The 19,596-nt window shown below is 52.4% G+C and overlaps 2 protein-coding genes across 4 annotated transcripts; both read right to left on the bottom strand.

Annotated features, from left to right (window-relative positions):
• Positions 1–39: 39 nt before the first annotated feature.
• On the bottom strand, positions 40–10,628 carry FOXRED2 (FAD dependent oxidoreductase domain containing 2). Its single transcript, XM_075050802.1, has 9 exons — positions 10,599–10,628; positions 9,483–10,028; positions 7,639–7,890; positions 6,854–7,123; positions 5,981–6,147; positions 5,157–5,322; positions 4,407–4,648; positions 3,352–3,522; positions 40–2,572 (listed from the first exon to the last, which is right to left on the bottom strand). Exons 2-9 carry the CDS (start codon positions 10,004–10,006, stop codon positions 2,307–2,309), a joined length of 2,058 nt encoding a protein of 685 aa, XP_074906903.1. The 5' UTR covers positions 10,007–10,028; positions 10,599–10,628; the 3' UTR covers positions 40–2,306.
• Positions 10,629–10,890: 262 nt separating this feature from the next.
• Positions 10,891–18,659, bottom strand: EIF3D (eukaryotic translation initiation factor 3 subunit D). Of its 3 annotated transcripts, none has more exons than XM_075050918.1 (15): positions 18,500–18,659; positions 18,011–18,145; positions 17,680–17,725; positions 17,155–17,291; positions 16,970–17,055; positions 16,426–16,498; positions 16,174–16,289; positions 15,824–15,956; positions 15,046–15,193; positions 14,661–14,791; positions 14,112–14,197; positions 13,755–13,884; positions 13,126–13,268; positions 12,027–12,307; positions 10,891–11,013 (listed from the first exon to the last, which is right to left on the bottom strand). In XM_075050918.1, the coding sequence occupies exons 2-15, from the start codon at positions 18,131–18,133 to the stop codon at positions 11,000–11,002; spliced, it is 1,647 nt and encodes a 548-aa protein (XP_074907019.1). In that variant the 5' UTR covers positions 18,134–18,145; positions 18,500–18,659; the 3' UTR covers positions 10,891–10,999. The 3 variants fall into 3 exon arrangements, with proteins under 3 accessions (XP_074907019.1, XP_074907017.1, XP_074907018.1); XM_075050916.1 differs by lacking the exon at positions 10,891–11,013 and adding an exon at positions 11,602–11,765; XM_075050917.1 differs by lacking the exon at positions 10,891–11,013 and adding an exon at positions 11,602–11,765 and having other exon boundaries at positions 16,174–16,286.
• Between the last annotated feature and the right edge of the window lie 937 nt (positions 18,660–19,596).

Genomic DNA, 19,596 nt, shown 5'->3' with positions numbered 1-19,596 from the left:
TGCGAATAACGGAACTAACCGATTGGCCGCCGCCTACCGAACGCCGACCTCTGATTGGTGGCCCGTTGCCGTCCTTCAAATCCCTTTCCCTCTAGGGGGATCGGCAGGTTGTTTCTAGGCGGGGCGAGCCCTGGGTGCTGATTGACGGCGGCGCCCTCCAATGGGCGCCGCGAGCGCGGCTAGGGGCGGGGCCTGGCGTGGCGCGCCTCCCGCACGTGGTGCCGGTCCCGGTGCCGGTCGCCCGCGGCCAGCGGCTCCCGTCGGCTGGGAACCGGGCGAAGGACCGCTTCTGTCAGCTTTCCTGGGAAGACACAGCCCTGCCAACCCGGCCCCGTGGCCAGCCGGTCCGCACGACGGAGCGAAGAAGCACCGGGAGCAACCTGCAACCCCGGCTCCCGGCGGGGGCGACTACAAACCGGACGGGGATTATCGTTCCCTCCCCACCGCCGGCTCTGAGGGCTTCAGGCCCGACGGGAGTGAGGCTGAGGGCTCAGCTCCTGCTCCCTGGGAGCTGCTGGCACCAGTGCCGAGCATGCCGACAGAGTTGGCAGGTGCCATTTGCCCCTTTTTTTTTTTTTTTTTTAAAAATCTTCACTTTTTTACGAGAAATCGCAATTTAAGGCAGCACGTATGCAGCCAACGAGCCTGCGGATCTCACGTGGGAATCCGAGGATGGAAGAGTAAACAGCCAGAGAAGGCATGTGCAGGCTCTTGGTGACAGCCAGTTGGCCCAGTTCAGTCACAGGCCCTTCTCCTCCTCCAGACAATCCCAAAATAAAAAGCCCACGCTGCCAAGGATGGAGCAAGTCACGGCACCACCACCCAGACGACTACAGGCCACGAGAGCCATTGCCGGGCCAGCCTCGGAGCAGGGGCAATGAGATGTAATGCCCACGGAGGGCTGCTGATCAACGCCAGTGGAGGAGGTGATCGTTTCCCCTTTCCAGCTGCACATCGATGCGCAAGATCTTCCGGCAGCAGCATCATTAGGGTAGCCCGGTATTCCCAAAGAGGAGCAAGAACTCGTTTGTCATCTCCTCCACCTCTTCTGCTCCCCAGCCTCTCCAAGGACGAAGCAGAGGCGGGGTAGGAACCAGGGCTTTACAGAAACAGCAGCTGAATTTGAAGGATTGGTAGAGTTTTAGGTACATGTAGGTACAGCCCCCCGCCCCACAGTCAGGGGTAGCGGGAAGCACAAGTGCAGAAGGGTATGTTCTTCTAGATGCTAAGGGGTTGGAAAATGTGTGTGGAGTTAAAAGCCTATTCCCTCTCGCCGTTCCTCTATTTCCTAGAAATCACAGGGACATTGTTAAGGTCAAGCTCAAAACCGCTCTCACTTTGCAACTCCAGAGCCATGGAAGGAGCCCAAAGGGAGGTGACGGACAAATGCACGGGGCTGAGAGAGGGAGCAATAAAGTGCAGACGGCCTCCCAGTTACTGCCGGTAAGATCTCAAGGTGACTGGAGCGGAATCAAATACGAGAACGAGCATTTTAACAACATCAAAGTCCACTCGAAACTTTCTTGACGGGACATAGTGCAAATAGGAGAAATATTGGTCATGCTTTATAAAAGACAGGGGCTAACCTTTCAGGCTGCTTGGTGCGGGAGAAGAAAAACGTGAGGACAGCGGAGCTGAACTCAGCGTAATTCTCTGTGTCCCAGGCATTCCAGGCAAGCTGCTCCTCCTTCATGGAGGGAAGGGTCCCTTGTAGTGCTCTCTGGGAAATGACAAATTATCCAACCCATACAGTAACTAAAAAACACCCCTCTCCACTCAAGCCACACAGCTGCCCTAACTCAAATGCAGGAAAAATACCAGGAAGTTTGCCTGAGTACCACTTCGGGATTCAGCGCACAAACAATCTTCAAGTATACGCAGCATACAGCATCCAGGGAGCAGAGAGCCTGCACCGGGCTGCCGCAGGGCGCGAGCAGGTCACCTCTGAAGAGGGACGTGACATTTTCAGTTACCCAGGGGTTCCTGCACTCTCTCGTGTGACCCCTGGACGTCGCTGCAGATATTGGTCTGCGAGATAAACGCAAACACCATCTTCAGGCAACTCCGAACCCTGCAAGGACAACGTGGGAGCCTCAGCGTCACTGGATTTTGGCCCCTCGCTTATTCTTCAGAGCACGTTGGTCCTCTTTGTAACAGCAAGATCCGAGCAGGTCTTTGGCAACTTGCGGTCGGTGGAAGGCGTGGGGATGGAAAAGGTGCACGGGAAAGGGTAGAATCCTGCCGTGGATCTCCGTTACAATATTGTCACAACTGCACCTATGGGTTTCAGTGTGGAGCGAGAAAGGTTAAAGCTCGTCCTTGGTGTTGACAAGATGCTGCAGTGGACGAACCGGTATTGTGTGATCTCTCAGCAGCTGGTCCTGTGACCCTTCGTGGCTGTCAGGAGGGCTATCGCCCGAAAAGTCTGTGGGAGCGTAATCCTCCAGCAGGCCGGCATCTATCGCGTGGCGCCGGAGCCCCTCGCTCCCCATGAGCCCTTGCATTCTCACGTACCCCTGCCGACAGAAGGGAGGCAGCTTCTGACGAGTGAAGGCAAAGAGGAAACAGGACTCTGTGGGGGAAAGGATCAAAAATCAGGCTCAGCAGAGGTACCCTCTAGAGAAAAATTCCCATAAACTCTTGAGGACTCATTGAAAACAAAAGGCAGAGAGGATGAGGGAAGATGACTGGAGTTTCCCACCCAGCACCCTGCCCTGGGTGGCAGCAGAGTAATCGACTTAATTCTGCAGAGCTCAGGAGATGCAGGGTGGGATCTCCAGTCTGCACTCCGAGAGGAAAAGGAGCTGGATTTGAACTCGCAGCCCTCTGGCATCTTCTTTGTACCACAGGATCGCTTCCCTCTGTGTGCCACGTGGGGCTTCTACAGGAGGTTCCCAGACCAGTCTTCAGACCAGGAAGGGAGGCAGCAGAGGCTCTCCAGCTCTCACATGCCAGCACTCCCATTTCTCATGGGAAAGCAATCCCATCATCAGTACCCGAAAAGAGATCTGGTATCTGATGGCACAAAGGAACATTCAGATAATGGAGGAGGCAGGAAAGCTACAGCTAGAAAAGGGATCAAACCCAATGTCATACACCTTTCCCCAAATCCGGGTGTGCCTGGGGCAGTCTCTTTCTGGTAGTGAGCAACAACAAAGGCTATTTGGGAACATACACACAGCACCAGCACTTTTTACCATCTGGGCATTGCACCAAAGAGGTGTGACTGATGGTGACACCACCAGCTTGCCACAGGGAGATCTCAGCTATTTGCAGAAGAGATCACTCCTGTCACTTGTCCCTCACATCCCTCCTCCTCCTCCTGCCACCTCAACCCTGTGCTCAAATTACCTGCAAAGAAATTGCGCAGGTCAGTGCTAAGGCAGTTCTCCAAAAACCGCCTCAGCGGCAGGATGTGAGCATTCGGGGCCGTCCAGTCTGTCAGAAAGTCCTCCACAATGTGATGGACGGCATCTGGGCGGGGGAGAGGCCAATCTGGGGGCCGAAGTCTCATCTCGTGCTCTGCCAAGAGAACATTAAGGGAATCTCTCACAATCAAAATGGCATTAAAAAGAGCTTGGGAAGTGGAAAGCAGCTATGACAGCTGTTTCAGCTTTTGTCCTGACCTTTTAATCCCTACCTTACTTTCATTTGCAATCCCCTCTGCTAGCTCTGTCCTCAACAGCCCTGCCACTGCACAGCTGCCCCTTGTCCCTGCCCGCAGTACCTCCTGTCACTTCACTCTCCTTCCCCCTGGGCAAGGACTGCCAGACGGGCTGAGCTGCGTTCAAGCTTTAATGCTGCTACCCATCATGCTTCTGTCTGTGCAAGGCAGGCTGGACCCTGACCCTAGGTTTCTGGAGATGAAGATTCAGCACGCTCATTTCCCAAGGAAATCTATTCTGAGCGTATCTGTTTGCTGGATGTAACACTCATCTTCAAACCCTTGCCTTTGGCTGCCTCTATTGCTGCGTGACCTCTCAGACCTGGGCCGGCCACAGAGAGCAGCTTTCTTTTGGCGATAACCCAGCCTCATTCGCTGGCACCCTGCAAAATACACGCAGGGTGCCAGCCAAAGGGAAGCAACGTTCCATTTTTGGGAATGGGGAAATTCCCAGCAGGCCTGTTTGTTCCTAGTCTCAAATGTGAGGTCTCTGGTACAACCCCCCCACCCCACTCCCCGTTATCAGTTTGACTGATGGAAACTTCTTGCTAACTCCCAGCTTTTTTTTCAGCTCACCCAGCGGTGGCAGATGCCCCAGAGGACGGACACGAAGGAAGTGGAGGAGAAGGGTATACAATGCCTTCAGGTACCAGCCCCCCCTCCCCTTTGGCTCTGAAGTATCTTCATCCCTCTCTGTTTTGCTCGTATCAGATAATTAGCAGGGAGAGGCAGGAAAGCTTACCTGTTGGGAGGCGTTTGTAATAATAAATAACAGGGTGCAAAAAGTTGGACTGCCAGGCATGCTGTGCCTCTCCTACAGCTCGGTTGTAGTAGAAGACATCCTTGTCAGCCCCAGAGAAATTCCTCCCATACTCCATGATGACGACAAACAGCCCATTGGGAGCCTTTCTTCCCGTCTGCGTTTCCAGCTCGGCCAGGATTCCAACCGGGTACTCTTCCAGGTATTCAAATGCTGTGGCATTCCTGTGAATTGCAACCAAAACCACCGGACTTTTCCACCAGAGAAAAGCCAGCTGGGATCTAACACCCCCTCAGCTGGTCGAGGCTAAGGCCAAAGAGCCATCAGATAGTAATTATTTTCGGTCACTACAGATCTGGCCTGGACTTGCCACAGAGCTTATGAAGGCTGCCGATACTGTTACAAGATTCCATTATTTTCCTGGATTATGGGATTCCTCTCTACATTAGCACTGCTCACGGAAAGCTTTTCCCTGGGGACAGTAAAAGGGTACTACACCCCTGAGCCTAGAGGGAAGGTCTGGACCATTTCAGCCCTTTAAGAGAGAGAAGTAATTGGCACAATTGGGCGTACCGGCACCAGTTGCAGCAGTGGTACAGGTTTTGAGGTGGCTGCCTACATGACAGTAATGGCAGCAACAGAGCAATTTGTGCGGTGGCACCACAGGAAGCAATGGTAAAGAAAAAGGAATGAAATGATGGAGTGCAGTGCTGGGAATAATTACTCACTCACTCTCTCAGCAGTATGATGTCAGCCAGGACACTGAACATCTGGTAGAGGCCTGAGGCCTCGTTCACCCGCTTGATGATGGAATTGGTCAGCTGTGTAATAGGGTAGACTGTGGATGGCCAGGGGACACCATGGTGACGGTTTTCCAATAGGCGGTGGACTGCACGAGCTAAGACATTGAGAGAAACAAAGACAGCTTATTTAAAAATCTAAGCTTACACTTTTAAGAAATCTGATCGCTCTGCTGCGGCACACGCAGATACTTGCAGGACACAATAAATAAGCTTTACAGCTCATCCGTGCTCAGGATCTCCCACCCCAATCACTGGTAACTGCAGTGGAGATGCCCTCTGAAAGCTGATGTGATGCTAAGTGGTTGCTGAGGGGGTGGGGGGGTCCTCGGGGATATTTCATTACTTCTGAGCAGTCCTTTAATGATAAGGATGGGCACACACACATAAAGATGGAAATTCTCTCTACTGCCCAAAGCCACTGGGTTTTAACTCCACAGCACAGACCTCTCACCCACAGCCTGTCACGAGGCAGCGCATCTGGCAGGCAGAAATCTATTGTGTTACATAAATAAGAGACAATGGGCAAGAGAGACACAAGACAAAACAAAGACAGACAACCAAAAACTTCAGATATGACCCCAAGTCACTTCTCCTCCACTTTAGATGATGCAGCTGCAGCTTGGCTGTGTTTTGCCGTTCTTACTGCCAGCACAAGACTAAGGGTAATCTCTTTCTAGCAGCAAGCTATGAATTTTTCCTTCAAAGGGAGGAACAATTCCCACCTCTGCCCTTTCTGTACAGCCCAGTACTCACTCGTATACCGGAATCCATGGATGAAGCCCCCAGCAGATTTCCTGAAGTCAACAGAATGGCTAGCAGTGCCAAGAACAAAGAGCCCCCGAGTGCCCCTGGACTCATAGCTGGGTTTGATCTGAGGATACTTCTTTTTATTCCCTTTTCCCGGCATCATTCTAAGGGATCTGATGTGCAAAAGAGAAGAGCATGCTGTCAGGAAAGGCGGGGGTGGAAAAATAAAAAGGGTTTCTGATAAGGCACACATTATATTCCAGCCACTCTTAACACATTGCTTCATGCCCCCACAGCCTTCAGTGGGATTTACTACTACAGCGAGGATCTTCCTGAAGATAAGAGTGCTCATCTCAAGGTAGCTCTGGACAAGATCAAATTCCAGCTGACAGTGAATTTTGGAGACAGCGAAGGTAGCAGTACCATTTCCAACTGCAGGATGTACTAGGAGACAAACCAAGGTGGAGTGAAGGTTGCATCCTCAGGGAAATTAAGCAAACAAAACCTTTCTGTAGTGATATGTACCTGTACCATGCTCATTCCAAAACCAACACAAAACACTGCTAGCCTTCTCCATGTGATCTGGCAGGTCAGGATGTTAAGTTCTAAAAGGCACAAGTTTTTCTGTGTCACCCAGGTCCCAACACTGCCATTTGCTCAGCTCTAGAGCCTGTCAGTCAGAGGGCAGCAGCACACACGTTCGCACTGGGACATGGCCATAGCTGCAGGGTAAACAAAGGACTGAGCAGCACCAGGTAGCTCTGAGCACACGGAGATCCAGGCAATGCTGCCAGCAGAGGACCTGACCTTCCCTTTCCTCCCCACTCAGGCCCTTCACTCTAAACACCTGCTTCCCTGGAGATCCTGCTTCTCCCTCACCTGTTGTAGATAGAGAAGTCAAACTTCCAGCCCAGGCAGCGGATGACACGGTCGTAAGGTGCACGGGTGGCAAAATTATCCAGTTCATCCTGCGGAAGGGTGATGGAGTCAATGCCTGTGCTGGTGTTCCTGTTCTCCAGGTAGAACCGGAGCGTGATGTGCAGCTTCCCTTTCTTGTCCTTGATAATAGCCAGATCTTCCAGGTCACCCTCCAGAAGCCCATCCAGAGATTTCAGCTGGTAGGTGTCCAGCAGGCCATTGTTAATTGCTCTATGAAAAAAGGAGAAAGTAAGAACGGCTAAAAGAAAGGAGGAGAGGTGGGATCCACGGTTCTGTCTCAGCTGCTGAAAATGGGACACCTTCACCAGGCATCCCACACTCCCCTTCAGTGCAAAGGTTATCCCCAGAGCCTCAGGGCTCACAGGAACAGCACAGGTAACACAACCTCGCTGCCCTTGCAGGATGCGGTCAACCTCTCAGCTCTCCTCTGTGACTGCAAGCAAGGGAACAGCTTGGGAGCCGGCACTTTTTAATGATACAGTTTCCAAGCGGACATTTTCCTGTTTCACACAGACCCTGAGCTCTCATCAAGCTCCTGTGTTCAGCAACTGCAGCCTGGACTGCTTTAAACCAAGGGCCTAAAGATAGAACACCCTATGTTTCCTCTGCCACCCCCAGGACCACGGCCCCTCCTGTGCCAGTGTGGCTCATCGCCTGGGCAAGAAGCGATTCTCCTTGTTTGCACTCCAGCTGCGTTAGAAAGAGGAAAAGGAGTGGTTTCCTACCTCAGATCCCCAACGTAGTGGGTGGCCCACGAGAGGCGCACACGGGACCGGCTCACCATGTGGATGAAATTCGTGACGCCCAGAATGTTCTCCGCCGTCTCAAAGGCCGAGTTCCCTCGGCCCAAGATCAACACGGTTTGGCCAGCAAAATCCTCCGGGCTGATGGACACGGTCTCGTAACCCTCAACATATTCTGAACCAGGAAAGTTTACCACGTTGGGGACCCATGTCCCAGTGGCGACCAACAAAGAGCTGCGAAAACAGGGATAGCACTAGGGAATGCAGGAATTATGGGAATGGGGCCATCGTTCCCTCTCATCACTCCTTCCTCCTCCCACTGTGGAAGATGGCTGTGATGTGCCCCCTGCAGCCACACTGGATCAGCTGCACAGGTCGTGGTTTCAAAAGAAACTTCTCCCCAGCTTTACCTAATGACCTGCTCCTCTCTTCCCTATCCTCAGGCCAACAAAGACAACTAGGAGTGTCATTATATATAGCAAAAGTCAGCGTGGGTGCTGTACATATACGTCTCCCTCCTTTGTTCATAAATGTGCAAGTACTACTCATATGTACTTACTGACAATATATATAATACTAAAGTTTCACAGGTTGATTAGATTTTGCATAAAAAATCACTTTGATTTAAAATTTATGTTGCCTTTTAGTGCAGCAGAGCAAAAGTAATTTTTAAGAGGGATAGAAAATGGTTTTGGTATTTTAAAATGTAACTCTTAGTCATAAAAACACGTTAGCAACATCACTAATTGTTAATGCTAAAATTAAATACAGTAATCTTTTTATATCCCTCCATAAGAACTTTTACTTGAATCTTAAGGAAATTTTTGTGACTTAGACAGAAACACCAGGCAGCCAAGGCTAGCGACTGTCTGCTGTCCCAGCCTTGCTCACACAGCTCCCGAGAGCAAGTCGCTTGCGGTGCGTGGGTGTCCTGGATTGCCTTCTGTCCCCTCCGAGCTTGCCAGCCAGCACACCTCCAAGTGACAGCCAGCACGACCTGCTGTCGTAGAGCTGAGGTTCTCAGGAGAGGTGAGAAATATACTCCGTATGTTCACACGAGTAACTTCTAGGTTTTTAGGAACGTAGCTCAGTGGCGGTACGGTATACACACGCGTAAGTGTGACAAGGGGAAGGGGAATTCAGGGACCAGCAGCCTCGAAGGTTTTTTTCTCCCAGTGGGCTCCCTCTGCTGCAACAGCCCCACTTTTCTCTTGTTCCCCCCTGCTGGCTCTGTGCTAGCCCAGGGCTTCGGTTGGCTGGGGCATACTTCTAAGCACATGTGGGTTAACGGAGGTGAGGTGTCCCCGCACTGACTCACTCAAATTTGTAACAAAGGCAGCAGTGGCTACAACAAGTACAACCACGTTATTTTTTTTTTTTTTCACAGAGAGCAATTATCTAGTGACAAACCAAAAGTGATTTCAAGCTCACCTATCAAGGATGGAACCTGCGGTGATGGCAATTGCAGCCAGTTTGTGTCTGCCCTGCCAGCTCCTCAGCTGTCCAAGGCATAAAGTGGCTCGCGAAAGGCAATGCCTTCCCAGGAGCAGTTATTCCACCCACCCACCCCGCTGATCCCTGCAAAATGTTTTACCCCTATGATAGTTGTTAAAGCTCTAAGAGGCTGCGAAACCTCCATCCCTGGAGATACTCATGCCTCAACAGGGCAAGGCTCTGAGCAACGCGACATCACTGGCCCTGCTTTGGGCAGGGGGCTTGGACGAAATGACCGTTACGGGTCTCTTCCAACCTAATTTATTCTGCGCTTTTGTGACTTCGAAGACACCTGTGGAGAGCAGCACGGTTAGCCCGGGTTTGCCCGTTACCTGCACTTGTAGTTCTGCCTGTCCTGGTCGGTGAGGAGGAAGTAGTGGCCGTTCCAGGCCTGCGCGTTCCTCTCCAGCGTCACATGGACGATGGCCGTGTTGTACTGAACCCGCAGCTTCAGCAGGGCGGCAAAATCCTCCAGGTAACGCACCATCGCATCAGCGTCAGGGAAGAAGTCACGGGAGTAGCGTCGGAAAAGCAGCCGGCGGTCGTGACTGAGGAGCGAGTTCCAGTCGTGGCGGAGGTTGAACTCGCTGTTGGATTTGCCCGTGTACCGCTTGTTGATGCTGATGAGCTTGCGGTGGCGAGGGTAGAGGGCGAAAAAGCTGCCGGGAGCGTGGCTCCGCTCGAAGACGACGTAATCCCGGCCGGCTTGCTGGAGGAAATAGGCCGCCTGCAAACCCGAGGGGCCGGCCCCGATGATGCAGTAGTCGTGGTAGAAGAAAGCGGCGCCGCTCACCACACGCAGGCTGCCGGTGTACAAGGCCAGCCCCAGGAGCATCCCGCAGACCGCCGGGGCCATAACGGGGCCGGGACAGCCGCCCCTGTGGGGGAGAGGACCAGGGAGGCGTCACCCAGGGGTAAGCGGGCCCGGTGGGCCCAGGCCTCCCCACAAGGGACCCCCCCAGCCTGGCCAGTCCCTGCCCAGGCCCGGCCGCCATGTTACCACCACCACCGCCCCTCGGGGCCCCAAGCCTGGGTGGGGATGTTGAGGCGGGGCCCCGCTCCCTACCAGCCAATGGCAAAAGGGGTCCCAGGTCTTGCAGCCAATGGGCACACAGGGTTCCCTGCCCCAGCCAATAGGAGACAGCGTGGGGCTAGCAGGCGGGAAGGCAGGGCAACACCTGTGGGCCGCCAGCCCCCCGCAGTACCTCTGCGCCCCAACAACCAATGGGAAAGGGAGGCGCAAGCCCATCAGCCAATGGGAGATGGGGTGCCCCGCGTTGCCCTCGCTCCCCCGCCAATAGGGACCGGTCTCGGCCTCGATGTTCTCTCTCTCTCTCTCCCCCCCCCCCTCCGCCCCCAGCCCAATGGCGTGCGGGGCGTGGCCGCCACCCGCGAGGCGCCGCACGTGAGGCGCGGGCCCGCCGGCCCCGTCCCGCCAACGGCCGCACCTGCAGCATAGAGCTCGCGCCGCTCCTCCCGCGCCGCCGGTGGAGGGGGGGGGGGGGGGGGGGGGGCGGAGCGAGCAGGGCCGCCCGCCGAGCCGCCACCCCGCGTCACGTGACAACGGCGCCGCCGCTTCCCGCCGCCCGCACCGTACCACGTGTCTGGGGGAAGGTGGTGGGTGGGGCTGAGCTCTTAAAGGGGCAGGCGGGCAGAGCTGCAGAGCGGCTCCAGCGGGTTCTCCCGCCCCCGGGGCCGGGTACCCGTAACACCCCCCCCCCAGGCACAAACGACATCGCGCCACTGAGCAAAAGTGACTTTATTGGGCTTTCTCCACCTCCCCCCCGCCCCCCTTCAAGATTTGTCTGCAGAAGAGGTGGGTGTGAAGGTGCAGCTCGGCCCGGGGGGTTCAGCTCTCCTCCTCTGAAAGAGAAGAGAAACAGTAATGAAGGGAGTGCAGCTGGGGAAAGAAAACCACCCCAAACCCACCCAAATAATCCCTCTCTGTCAAGGAAATGCCACAAAGAACGAGAAAAAAACCCAAGCTTGCCGCCTCACTGTACCTGTCCCCCCCCACCCACAGACCTGTCCATCAGCCAAGACCACACACGTGTCATTTGGAATGACACAAGTTATATTCCAGAGCAAATTACGCAGCGACCTAAAATTCCCATAATAAAACCCAGAGCAGCCAGGCTAAGCTTACAGCCTAAAAAAAAAAAAGAAAAAAAAAGGTGGAAGGTGTTTTTCCTATCACATAAGCAAGAGCTCCAAGGTCCCAGCGGTTTCCCACTGTCCACAGAGCACATGCAGGTCAGGCGTTGGGGAGCGCAGATGGTTTTCGGCAGCAAAGCGAAGGCAGCGGTTCTCCGCTGCAGCACCACCAACCCTCCGAACCCCCGACCGACCGACTAGCGATCGCTCCACTTCAATAGTCACTTGGTAAAAGCCTTCACCGAGTTACCTCAGTCAGGCTAGGTCACCATGCATTTTAAATATGTCTCAATCTTACAGTCACTCCCGTTTCTAAAACTGTAGTACAAAAAAATACCCCAGTACCAATAGAAATCGGCACCCACCCACTCCCCCAAATCCTGGGGCCGTTGAACGAAGGGCTCCTTGGCAGGCTTCGTTTTCCCAGTCGGTGCTCTGGACCTGGGTCCTCTCCCCCACCCCTGCTAAAATCAGTCCTGGCTCAGTATCCATACAGAGGCACGACATCCGCGTTTCCAACTCTCCGCTCGGTTTGCTTCTGCGTACTCCCAACGTCACCCACGCCTTTTCCATCACTGAGCACCCATCCTCGGGACCACACATCCTCCAGCCTCGCTCCCCTCTTGTCATTGCACTAGTCAGATCTCACCCTTTAGATCTGGTCTTTATCATCCGGACCAGCAGAAGACTGAAAAGCATAAATCACCGAGTATGCTACGAACCTTCCTCTTCCTCTTCTTCCTCCTCATCCTCCTCATCTTCATCAGAGCTGAAGGTGCCGTCAGGCAAGCTGTAGATCCGGATCACCTGCTTGTTGGGGTCCTTGAGGATGAGGTACTTCCCCTCATCCAGCTTCATGCAGATGTCGATGACGCATCGCAGGATGCCCCAGGCGTTCTCTATGCTGAGGTTAATCTGGCTGGCAAACTCATTTGGCTTGAACTGCTGCGTGCCCAGGATCACGTGGCGGGCAGAGTCCTTCACGTGGTAACGAGATACATACCTAGGGGGACAAGGAGAAACCAGAGGGGTGTCAGGAGGTTAAGCCCAGCCAGCAGAAGAACGACTCCAAGAAAAGCAGCGTGATCATCTTAGTTTTGTTTTCTGGGCTGAGAAATCCTAATACTCCAACACTGAAAGCTAAGAGGATCTCCTGGCTACAAGCTGTCAATCATTAATGTACCTAGAATCCTTCCACCACCCCAAATCAGATGGGGTGGTACGAAAGATACAGGTTAGTCCCACAGAGAAAAATTAAGCGACAGCATGATTAGCCAGGAGTTTGGAATGAAACAGATGCAAATGCATCAGTCCCATACCTGAGGATGGAACCTGGGATTGCAGAACCACCAGAACCGAGTTAGCAAAAGCCTCTTGTTCGTTATCCACAGCACAGGCTCAACTGATTTTAAGCCGACAGTTCGAAGAGGGCTGTGGTGATACCTCCCCTCCACTCAATTTCTCAGTAACAGGGCACTGAGGATCTCAAATCAAATTCCTGACAGGTAGCACAGTCACGGCATTTATTTCCCTTGTTGGCAACCTCGGCAAAGAGGCCGAGAGCGCCACGGAGGCCGCCTGCTCGTCACATGCTGAGGTCTCACAAGGTCAGTCGTGACAGGGGGCACATCAGCCAGATGCTGAGGGGAAGCAGCTTACATCAAGGCTGGTGTGCTCACCGCAAGCTTTCCCCTCTTGGCCACTCAAAATGCGGGGTGATTTTATGGTTACTCATTCTACAACTGGTTTGCTTTGACATATACTGGGTTAAATAATGGAAAATGCACCTGAAAGATGTTTAGTGTGAAAACACCGTCTTACCCCAGTTTAAGATATTCTGATCCAGCCAGCAGTGCGCAACATGTCCAGCGGGCTAATTTGTAGCTGTTGTTTTTCAGCTCGGTGGCAATCACAGCTCCTCTCTGAGAGTCAAGCTTCTGGCGCCAATCTACTCCATTGCAATACTGAGGGGAGAATCAAAACGAGGCTCAACCCAACAAGCCAGCAGCAGTCATCTCTTCAGCCATCCTGACACCACACAGGGAAGTTCCTTCTGCCTACCTTACGATCCCATAAAAGGGAATGCGAACAGCAACCTATAGGGAAAGCCCTTGCACCGGAAAGGGAGAAAGACAAAGAGCGGGGACTGGCCAACGTTTGCAGCACTGGTTAGGAAGGGAAGTTTGTGAGGGAAGAGTTCATGAGGGAAGCATGGGAACAGACTGGCTACTGTACTGGACACCTGGGGGCAAGAGGGTTCAAACCAGCTACCCTGCATGTGGGGGAGAATCCCATCAGCACGGCTTGTCCACCAAAGTTATGCTCCTTTGGTGTAAGGTAAGCACCCGGGGAACACCGCCAGATGTTTGTCTCATCTTGCCTGCTGTACCTGGCATGTCAGGCAGCAGTGAAGCAGTTAGAGCTAGCTTTGGGATCTTGTTCTTCCTCACCCTGGAATCCCACTCGTTCAGTGTTTTGATGTTGATGAATGACACTTCTCCATTAGCTCCTGTCATCACTCCGTCATGTTCACAGCGGACAATGAGATCTATATCATCTCCCAGCTTCCACCTTCGGTATCTGCCAACAAACAATCCAGCTGGTTATTTCTGACCCTTGTTCTCTTCCAGATCCATGCAAGCCCTCAGCAAAATCCCTTCCCCCCTCTATCTGGTCACTGTGAGGATGTCCAGGAATGCCTCTCGCAGTAAAGCTTCTATCAATAAGACTCCTAACTTGTTTTGCCTCCGTATAACTCTGACATCCTGCCCCGCTGCCAAACCTGGGCATCAGAGAGATCAACATACCTGTATGCAACAGAGGCTACTTCATTTTTATCCATGTCGTCCTCCACGAAGGGATTTGGGTTTGGAAACTTGTATTTCTCCTTTCCCTGCAGAAGAAAACAGAAGGGCAATGTTAGGAGAAAAAACCCAAGAGAGCTCTCCCGCAGTGGACAAATATTCTCTTATAGCACCAGTAGCTAATTTCCCTTATGTAGAAAACCACTAAAATATTAAGACAGCTGATGAGAAGCCTCATCTTCATGTTAGTCACTTCGCTGTAAGCAGTACTCCTACCGGCACTTCAGCTTCACGAAGTGTACTCGGAAGCCTGCCTGCTTCACCAATGGGAGTGGGATTGCTTCTTTGTGGAATAAAGGTGAAAATCTTTCCACAACAAAGTCACACTGCTCATGAGAAGTAATCCCACCTCTTCCAAAACTGAAAGAACATCAGTGTAACATACTACTGTCAACTAAATGCTTCTATGCTGTAGTAAAGCAGCCTTAGTGACGTCTCTTCTTGAGACTCTTTGAAACACAGACCCTACCACCCAGCACTGCTCGACCTTACCATCCTCAGACACTGCTGAGAGAAGTTATGATTGATGTAGGTAGCTTCCATGGCAAGGTTGCGTGGAGAATTAAAGGAGTTGCCCTCTTCCTGGGGGGGCTCATTGGCTGTTTCACTCACTGTCAGGAGGTCTAGGAAGAAAACCAGAAACAAGTGGTTATATCTGGCGGAGTAACTACGTCAGCTTCAGTGAGTCTCTAGCCCCGCAGTACAGCAGATCAATACTGAAGTTACGCCTACAGCTAGCAAGTGTACTGCAGTAATTGGGTGGTTCCAGGGGTCTCAGTCTTCTGACACCGAGACATAAAATAAACTCAAAAAAGCATAAAGAAAATCAGACCCTTTACCTACTGTAACAGAGATTTCTTTCAGGACTTTTCCTCACCAAAATCTGAATTGTCTCTCTTGTCAAAGAAAAGCTTGGATCCAACTCTCTGGACAATGATGTCCCAGGAATAGACGGAGCGAGTGCAGCTCATCAGTGTGGCCAGGATGGCATCTGTGGCAAACACATTCCCTTGGGTCTTGGCCAGCTACAGATACAGGAGGAGGAGAAAAACTGTTTCAGCAACAAGAACAGACACCCCTTCCCTTCCCCAGCCAGGACGAGAAGCGTTAGCAAACCAGACCATTAATTTCTTCTCCCATGGTGAGAAAGCTACACTGGTAGGTACACCACCGATTGTTAGACAAAGTGTGAGGTACTACCCAGCAATCCAGGCCCACCCTCACCTAAACAAGGAAAAACTAAGAAACTTCTATTACAAAAAGTTAATTCTGTTGGGAAAAGGCATGGCTCCTTATTGCTGATCGGGTCACAGAAAGAAATCTCCAAGCCTTCCTTATGTCCAAAAGCAGAAACCTCAAGAACCAGGTCTCTGACACGGAAGTTTCTTTCCCAACACAGCTCAAGTACCAGTCTGCTTGCCCTTCCAGAATTACAGCTTTTCCTTGGTCAGCATTCTTAGTTTGGCATTAACCTAGCTCTGCCTTGGACGTAAGAAAAATAACGATACCAGCTAATGCCTCTTCTCATCTGCAAGCTTAGGGATCTGGAATTTTTCTGCCCTTCTCTTAACTTTGGTCTGATGGCGACAGCTGGTCTCTAACAACAGCACGCACTAAGAAATACACTATTGGGTTTTACAAACCAGTAAACGTACCTTTCGGATAACTGGGTCATCAGTAGTAGTGACGGTATGGAAGATGCGCTTAATACTCCTCAGTAGCTTCTCATTCCTTGTTGTAATCCGGTCGAAGGCTTTGTCATAGTACTCTAGGGCTCCACAGCACTCTCTGCAAAGATAAGAGAACCATCTTGATACCCTCCCTACAGAGACCACCACCCATGAATCACAGGGGAACGAGGGGCCTGTTGGGTGTTCCACTATCTTCTCCTCCTTTGGGTACCTCAAGGAGAACATTGGGACCAGGTCAGGAGGCCCTTGCCCTCCTGCCTTTCAAAAATCCGGTCAATTCAGGCAGCAAGCAAACAGCTATTTTAGGAACTCACATGTCCTGTGGCTCCGACACCTCCAGGTAGCGCATCTTCATCAGCCGAGGGAAATCCATCTCTTCTTTCACCTCCCAATCACTGCGAACTTCAACAGAGGAGTCACGAGGCTTCTGCTGTGCGGCCAGAGGTAGGACAGATAGAGAGAGAAACAGAGACGCAGCACATCAGGATTTGTGCAAGAACAGCTGCCCTGTGAGCGCAGCCAGAAAAACCAAACCATCACAGGGGGCAGAAAGCTTGCTAGTTTACCTGTGATTTTTGGTCCCATTTCTGCCTCACTCCAAACTGCTTCTGAAACTTCTTTTGTAGGCGCAAACGATCTCTAAAATGAGAAATATGAGAAAAACCATGAAGAGAAGTTCTTGAGTCCTACATGCCACAACTATTCCTATGCTTCCAAATTACCATCAGAGGAGCAATGCTTTTAGGCACTGAGCTGCTGAAACGCTTACTGAGCTGTTGATCAAGATGCCCAAGGCATTAAAAGCTCTGTTCTTTACTCTTCAAATATCTTCATCTCTAAATATTGCAGCGCAGTTTTCAGAAGTTTAAAACGCTGTATTTACTTTCTAAAGATGATTAAAAAATTCTCCTCAATTCTTAGATAGCTGGTTGAAGTCCATGCTTGTAACTACTGCTGACATCAGCACAACGTCAGGCTTGAAATGTCCTGAAATTCCTCTTTGCTGACTGTTCGCTCTAGTGGGTTCTGTTACAGTAACTTCCTAAATTTATCAACAGTCTGCTCACGGACTCCAACCCAAGTATGGTACGCTTATGTCGGCAGTCCCACCTCTCCTTCTGCTTGGCACTCTTCGGCAGCGTCTGCATGCTGAACTGCAGCATGTTCCGACGGTCCTTGTCTCTCCGGAGGTTCCTCTGCAGAAATGAAGGAAAGAAAAAAAAGAACATTTTAGTTGCAAAATAATTCTGTGCTGCTGAGGCTCTCCTTTGAGCCCATTTCTGAAAAGACATTACCTGTGCAAATCGCATACGATTCCTCTGGTATGCTGTTTTCTGCGTTCGTGCTGTATCCACCAGTTGGAAGCTAGTCTCATCCTCCTCATGGAAATAGGCATATTGACTTCCGCCACCAAACTGTGATGAGTACTTGTCTGGAAATAAAACAAAGCATCTTGACACCAAGCTTCTAGGAAAAAACCCCGACACTTTGCCCCTTTATCCCCTGGAATTCCTTCCAACTGCCTTCACCTAAGTCTGATGCACAAATCGGCACTCCTGCCTTATGCCAGTATGTTTTCTCCCCCTCCAAGCCTCTCCCTGAGAAGCCCCAGTCATGAGGCAGTACAAAAATCAGAAGTAAGCCCTAAGGACAGGGAGAGCTCTCCCAAGCGTGAGGCACACTTCCTCATTTAAGCAGCCTCTCTTGCTGAGGTGCACAGGTAACCACCAGAGTGGGTGTGAGCCTTGAAAGCAGGAATGACGCTTGAAGAAAACTTTGTAGGAAATAAACCACGGGAGCAGCCACCAGACAACACGTACTCGTATATCTTTTATCTTGATATGTGGCTCCTGTCCAATCAGCCACCTAAGGACAAGCATAAACAGTCAAAATGAGCAAGTCAAATGTGACATCTTACCCCCCCAGCTCTGACTTTATTTATGCAGGACTTCAACAAGGCGGAAGCAAACACCGCCATACACTCCAGAACTAATCTTTTCAACTCCCACCTCCGCTCCCCAGCCCTGCTAATCGTTCACAACTGTGCTATGTGTCAGGGCGCACTACGAAGGGTGTCAGAAGAGCAGCCACGGGAGCAAGAAGTGAAAACGTTCGGCAGCAGCCCAACGTGCTGTGGCACGACAGAGGTACCTTTCCCAGGCGGTCTCCTTTACTGAAGGGCTGGTAGGGCATGTCCCTGAACTGCTCGGGCACAGCACATGGGCCCCAACCGGAGGGGTTGTCCTGGATCACGGGTGTCACAAACTTCGCCATTTTTTTAAAGTTCTAGAGAGGAGAAAAAGCCAAAAAAAACCAAACAAACCAAGCCAAACCAAACCCTCAGCTGCCGCACGCCGTGACACCCGCTGCAGTTGGGTCACCGGGGACCGCGGCCTTGTCCCGGCAAAGACCAAGGCGCGGTGCCACCGTGAGGGGAAAGCAGGGAGGCCACCTCCGCCCGCCGGGCCCGTACCGAGGGGATCGGCCGCGGTTGGGACGGGGAGACCCGTGTGTAGGGGGAGGGACGGGGAGCCGGCCCCCACCGGAACCGGTGGCAGCGCCGGGGCGGGGCCGGGGGTCCCGATACCCGCGGGAAGGAGGCGGTAAGGACCGGAGGACGGCCCCAGCACCCCCCCTCACCTGCGGGGCCCCGTCACGGCGCCGATGGCAGCGGATGAGGATGAGGATGATGAGGCGCCGGCGGCAGCGGGCGAGGAAAGAGGCCTCACGCAGCCCCGGCCCGCCCTTTCTGCGTCAGCGCCGCGCGACAGCGGTGCCGCCAAGCGCCGCCGTCGTAAAATTAGAAAGGAAAAAAAAAAAAAACCCACCCCACCCCACCCGACAACCAAACCGCAAAGGAGGGGAGCGCGGCTGCCGTAAAGCGTCCCCCGTTACGGCCATAGAGGTGGAGGAGGGTCGGGCTAGAAAAGCCGCGGTGCTCGGCGGGTGGATGCGACCGTCTCTATGATCCATTCCGCCGGCGGACCGGGCTGGGGATGGCGGCCGTGGCCGTGTCTCCTCCTCCGGTCACGCCATCCGTGGCCGCCGGAGTTTCTTTCCGTGTTCGGTTTACGTGGGCGAGGCCGTTGGAGCCGCCTGTCCCTGCTGCTGAGGGCCCGCGGGTGGCGGCCGGGCGGGGAGGGCGCGGGGGCCCACGCAGGCCGTGAGGGTGTGTGTCCCGTCTGTCTGTCTGTCTGTCGTGTGTCTCCCCCTTTATTATGCCTTCTGTCGTGACAAGATCATTTCCCGACATTTCACTCCCTCTTAATGAGCGCTTGGTACCAAAAACGCGTAGGAGTGGGAAGAGAGTGACGCTAATGATAGTTAATTTGCCCTGTTGATTAAAAAGCTTGGGTTCGGCTTTTGAGTAGAAAAGCTGGGGGTGACACATGACAAAACCATTTACTTTGCGCCCGGCTGTCACAAAGAGGAAGAAAACAGTGTTTTCTGCGCCTGCTGAAAGCATGGCAGCTCAAACAAACGACGGCGAGGTGTCAGAAACATCTTCTCCGGTGGTAATGATTAAACTTTCTAGAAATGTGGAACTTCTCTTAGCAGAAGTATTTAAGCCCACGGTAGGCAAATGTCTGTTGGGAATGGTTTTGGTGTAAATGACTCGCCCAAGAGCAGCGGGATGGGATAAGTTGTTTTAACAAATTTCCTCCTCCCGTGTATCCTCTACTGTTATGAAGGTAAATTGGGCTTCACGACCACACAAAGAACTGCCCAATCTCAAG

This window comes from Buteo buteo, chromosome 19 (genome assembly GCF_964188355.1).
Source record: "Buteo buteo chromosome 19, bButBut1.hap1.1, whole genome shotgun sequence".
NCBI lineage: Eukaryota > Metazoa > Chordata > Aves > Accipitriformes > Accipitridae > Buteo > Buteo buteo.
This window is presented reverse-complemented; position numbering and strand designations above follow the sequence as displayed.

Bases quoted from the DNA above. Each gene is read 5' to 3' on its own strand.
- FOXRED2 (XM_075050802.1), bottom strand. From the start codon at position 10,006: ATGGCCCCGGCGGTCTGCGGGATGCTCCTGGGGCTGGCCTTGTACACC. The intron at 7,891-9,482 runs GTAACGGGCAAA...CTGTTTTCGCAG, and splicing joins AGGCAGAACTACAAGTGCAG to CTCTTTGTTGGTCGCCACTG. The intron at 3,523-4,406 runs GTAAGCTTTCCT...TTCTCTTGGCAG, and splicing joins TTACAAACGCCTCCCAACAG to AGCACGAGATGAGACTTCGG.
- EIF3D (XM_075050916.1), bottom strand. From the start codon at position 18,133: ATGGCGAAGTTTGTGACACCCGTGATCCAGGACAACCCCTCCGGTTGG. The intron at 15,957-16,173 runs GTGAGTTCCTAA...TTATCTTTGCAG, and splicing joins GTGTCGGAGCCACAGGACAT to AGAGTGCTGTGGAGCCCTAG. The intron at 13,885-14,111 runs GTATGTTGATCT...GTTTGTTGGCAG, and splicing joins GTAGCCTCTGTTGCATACAG to ATACCGAAGGTGGAAGCTGG.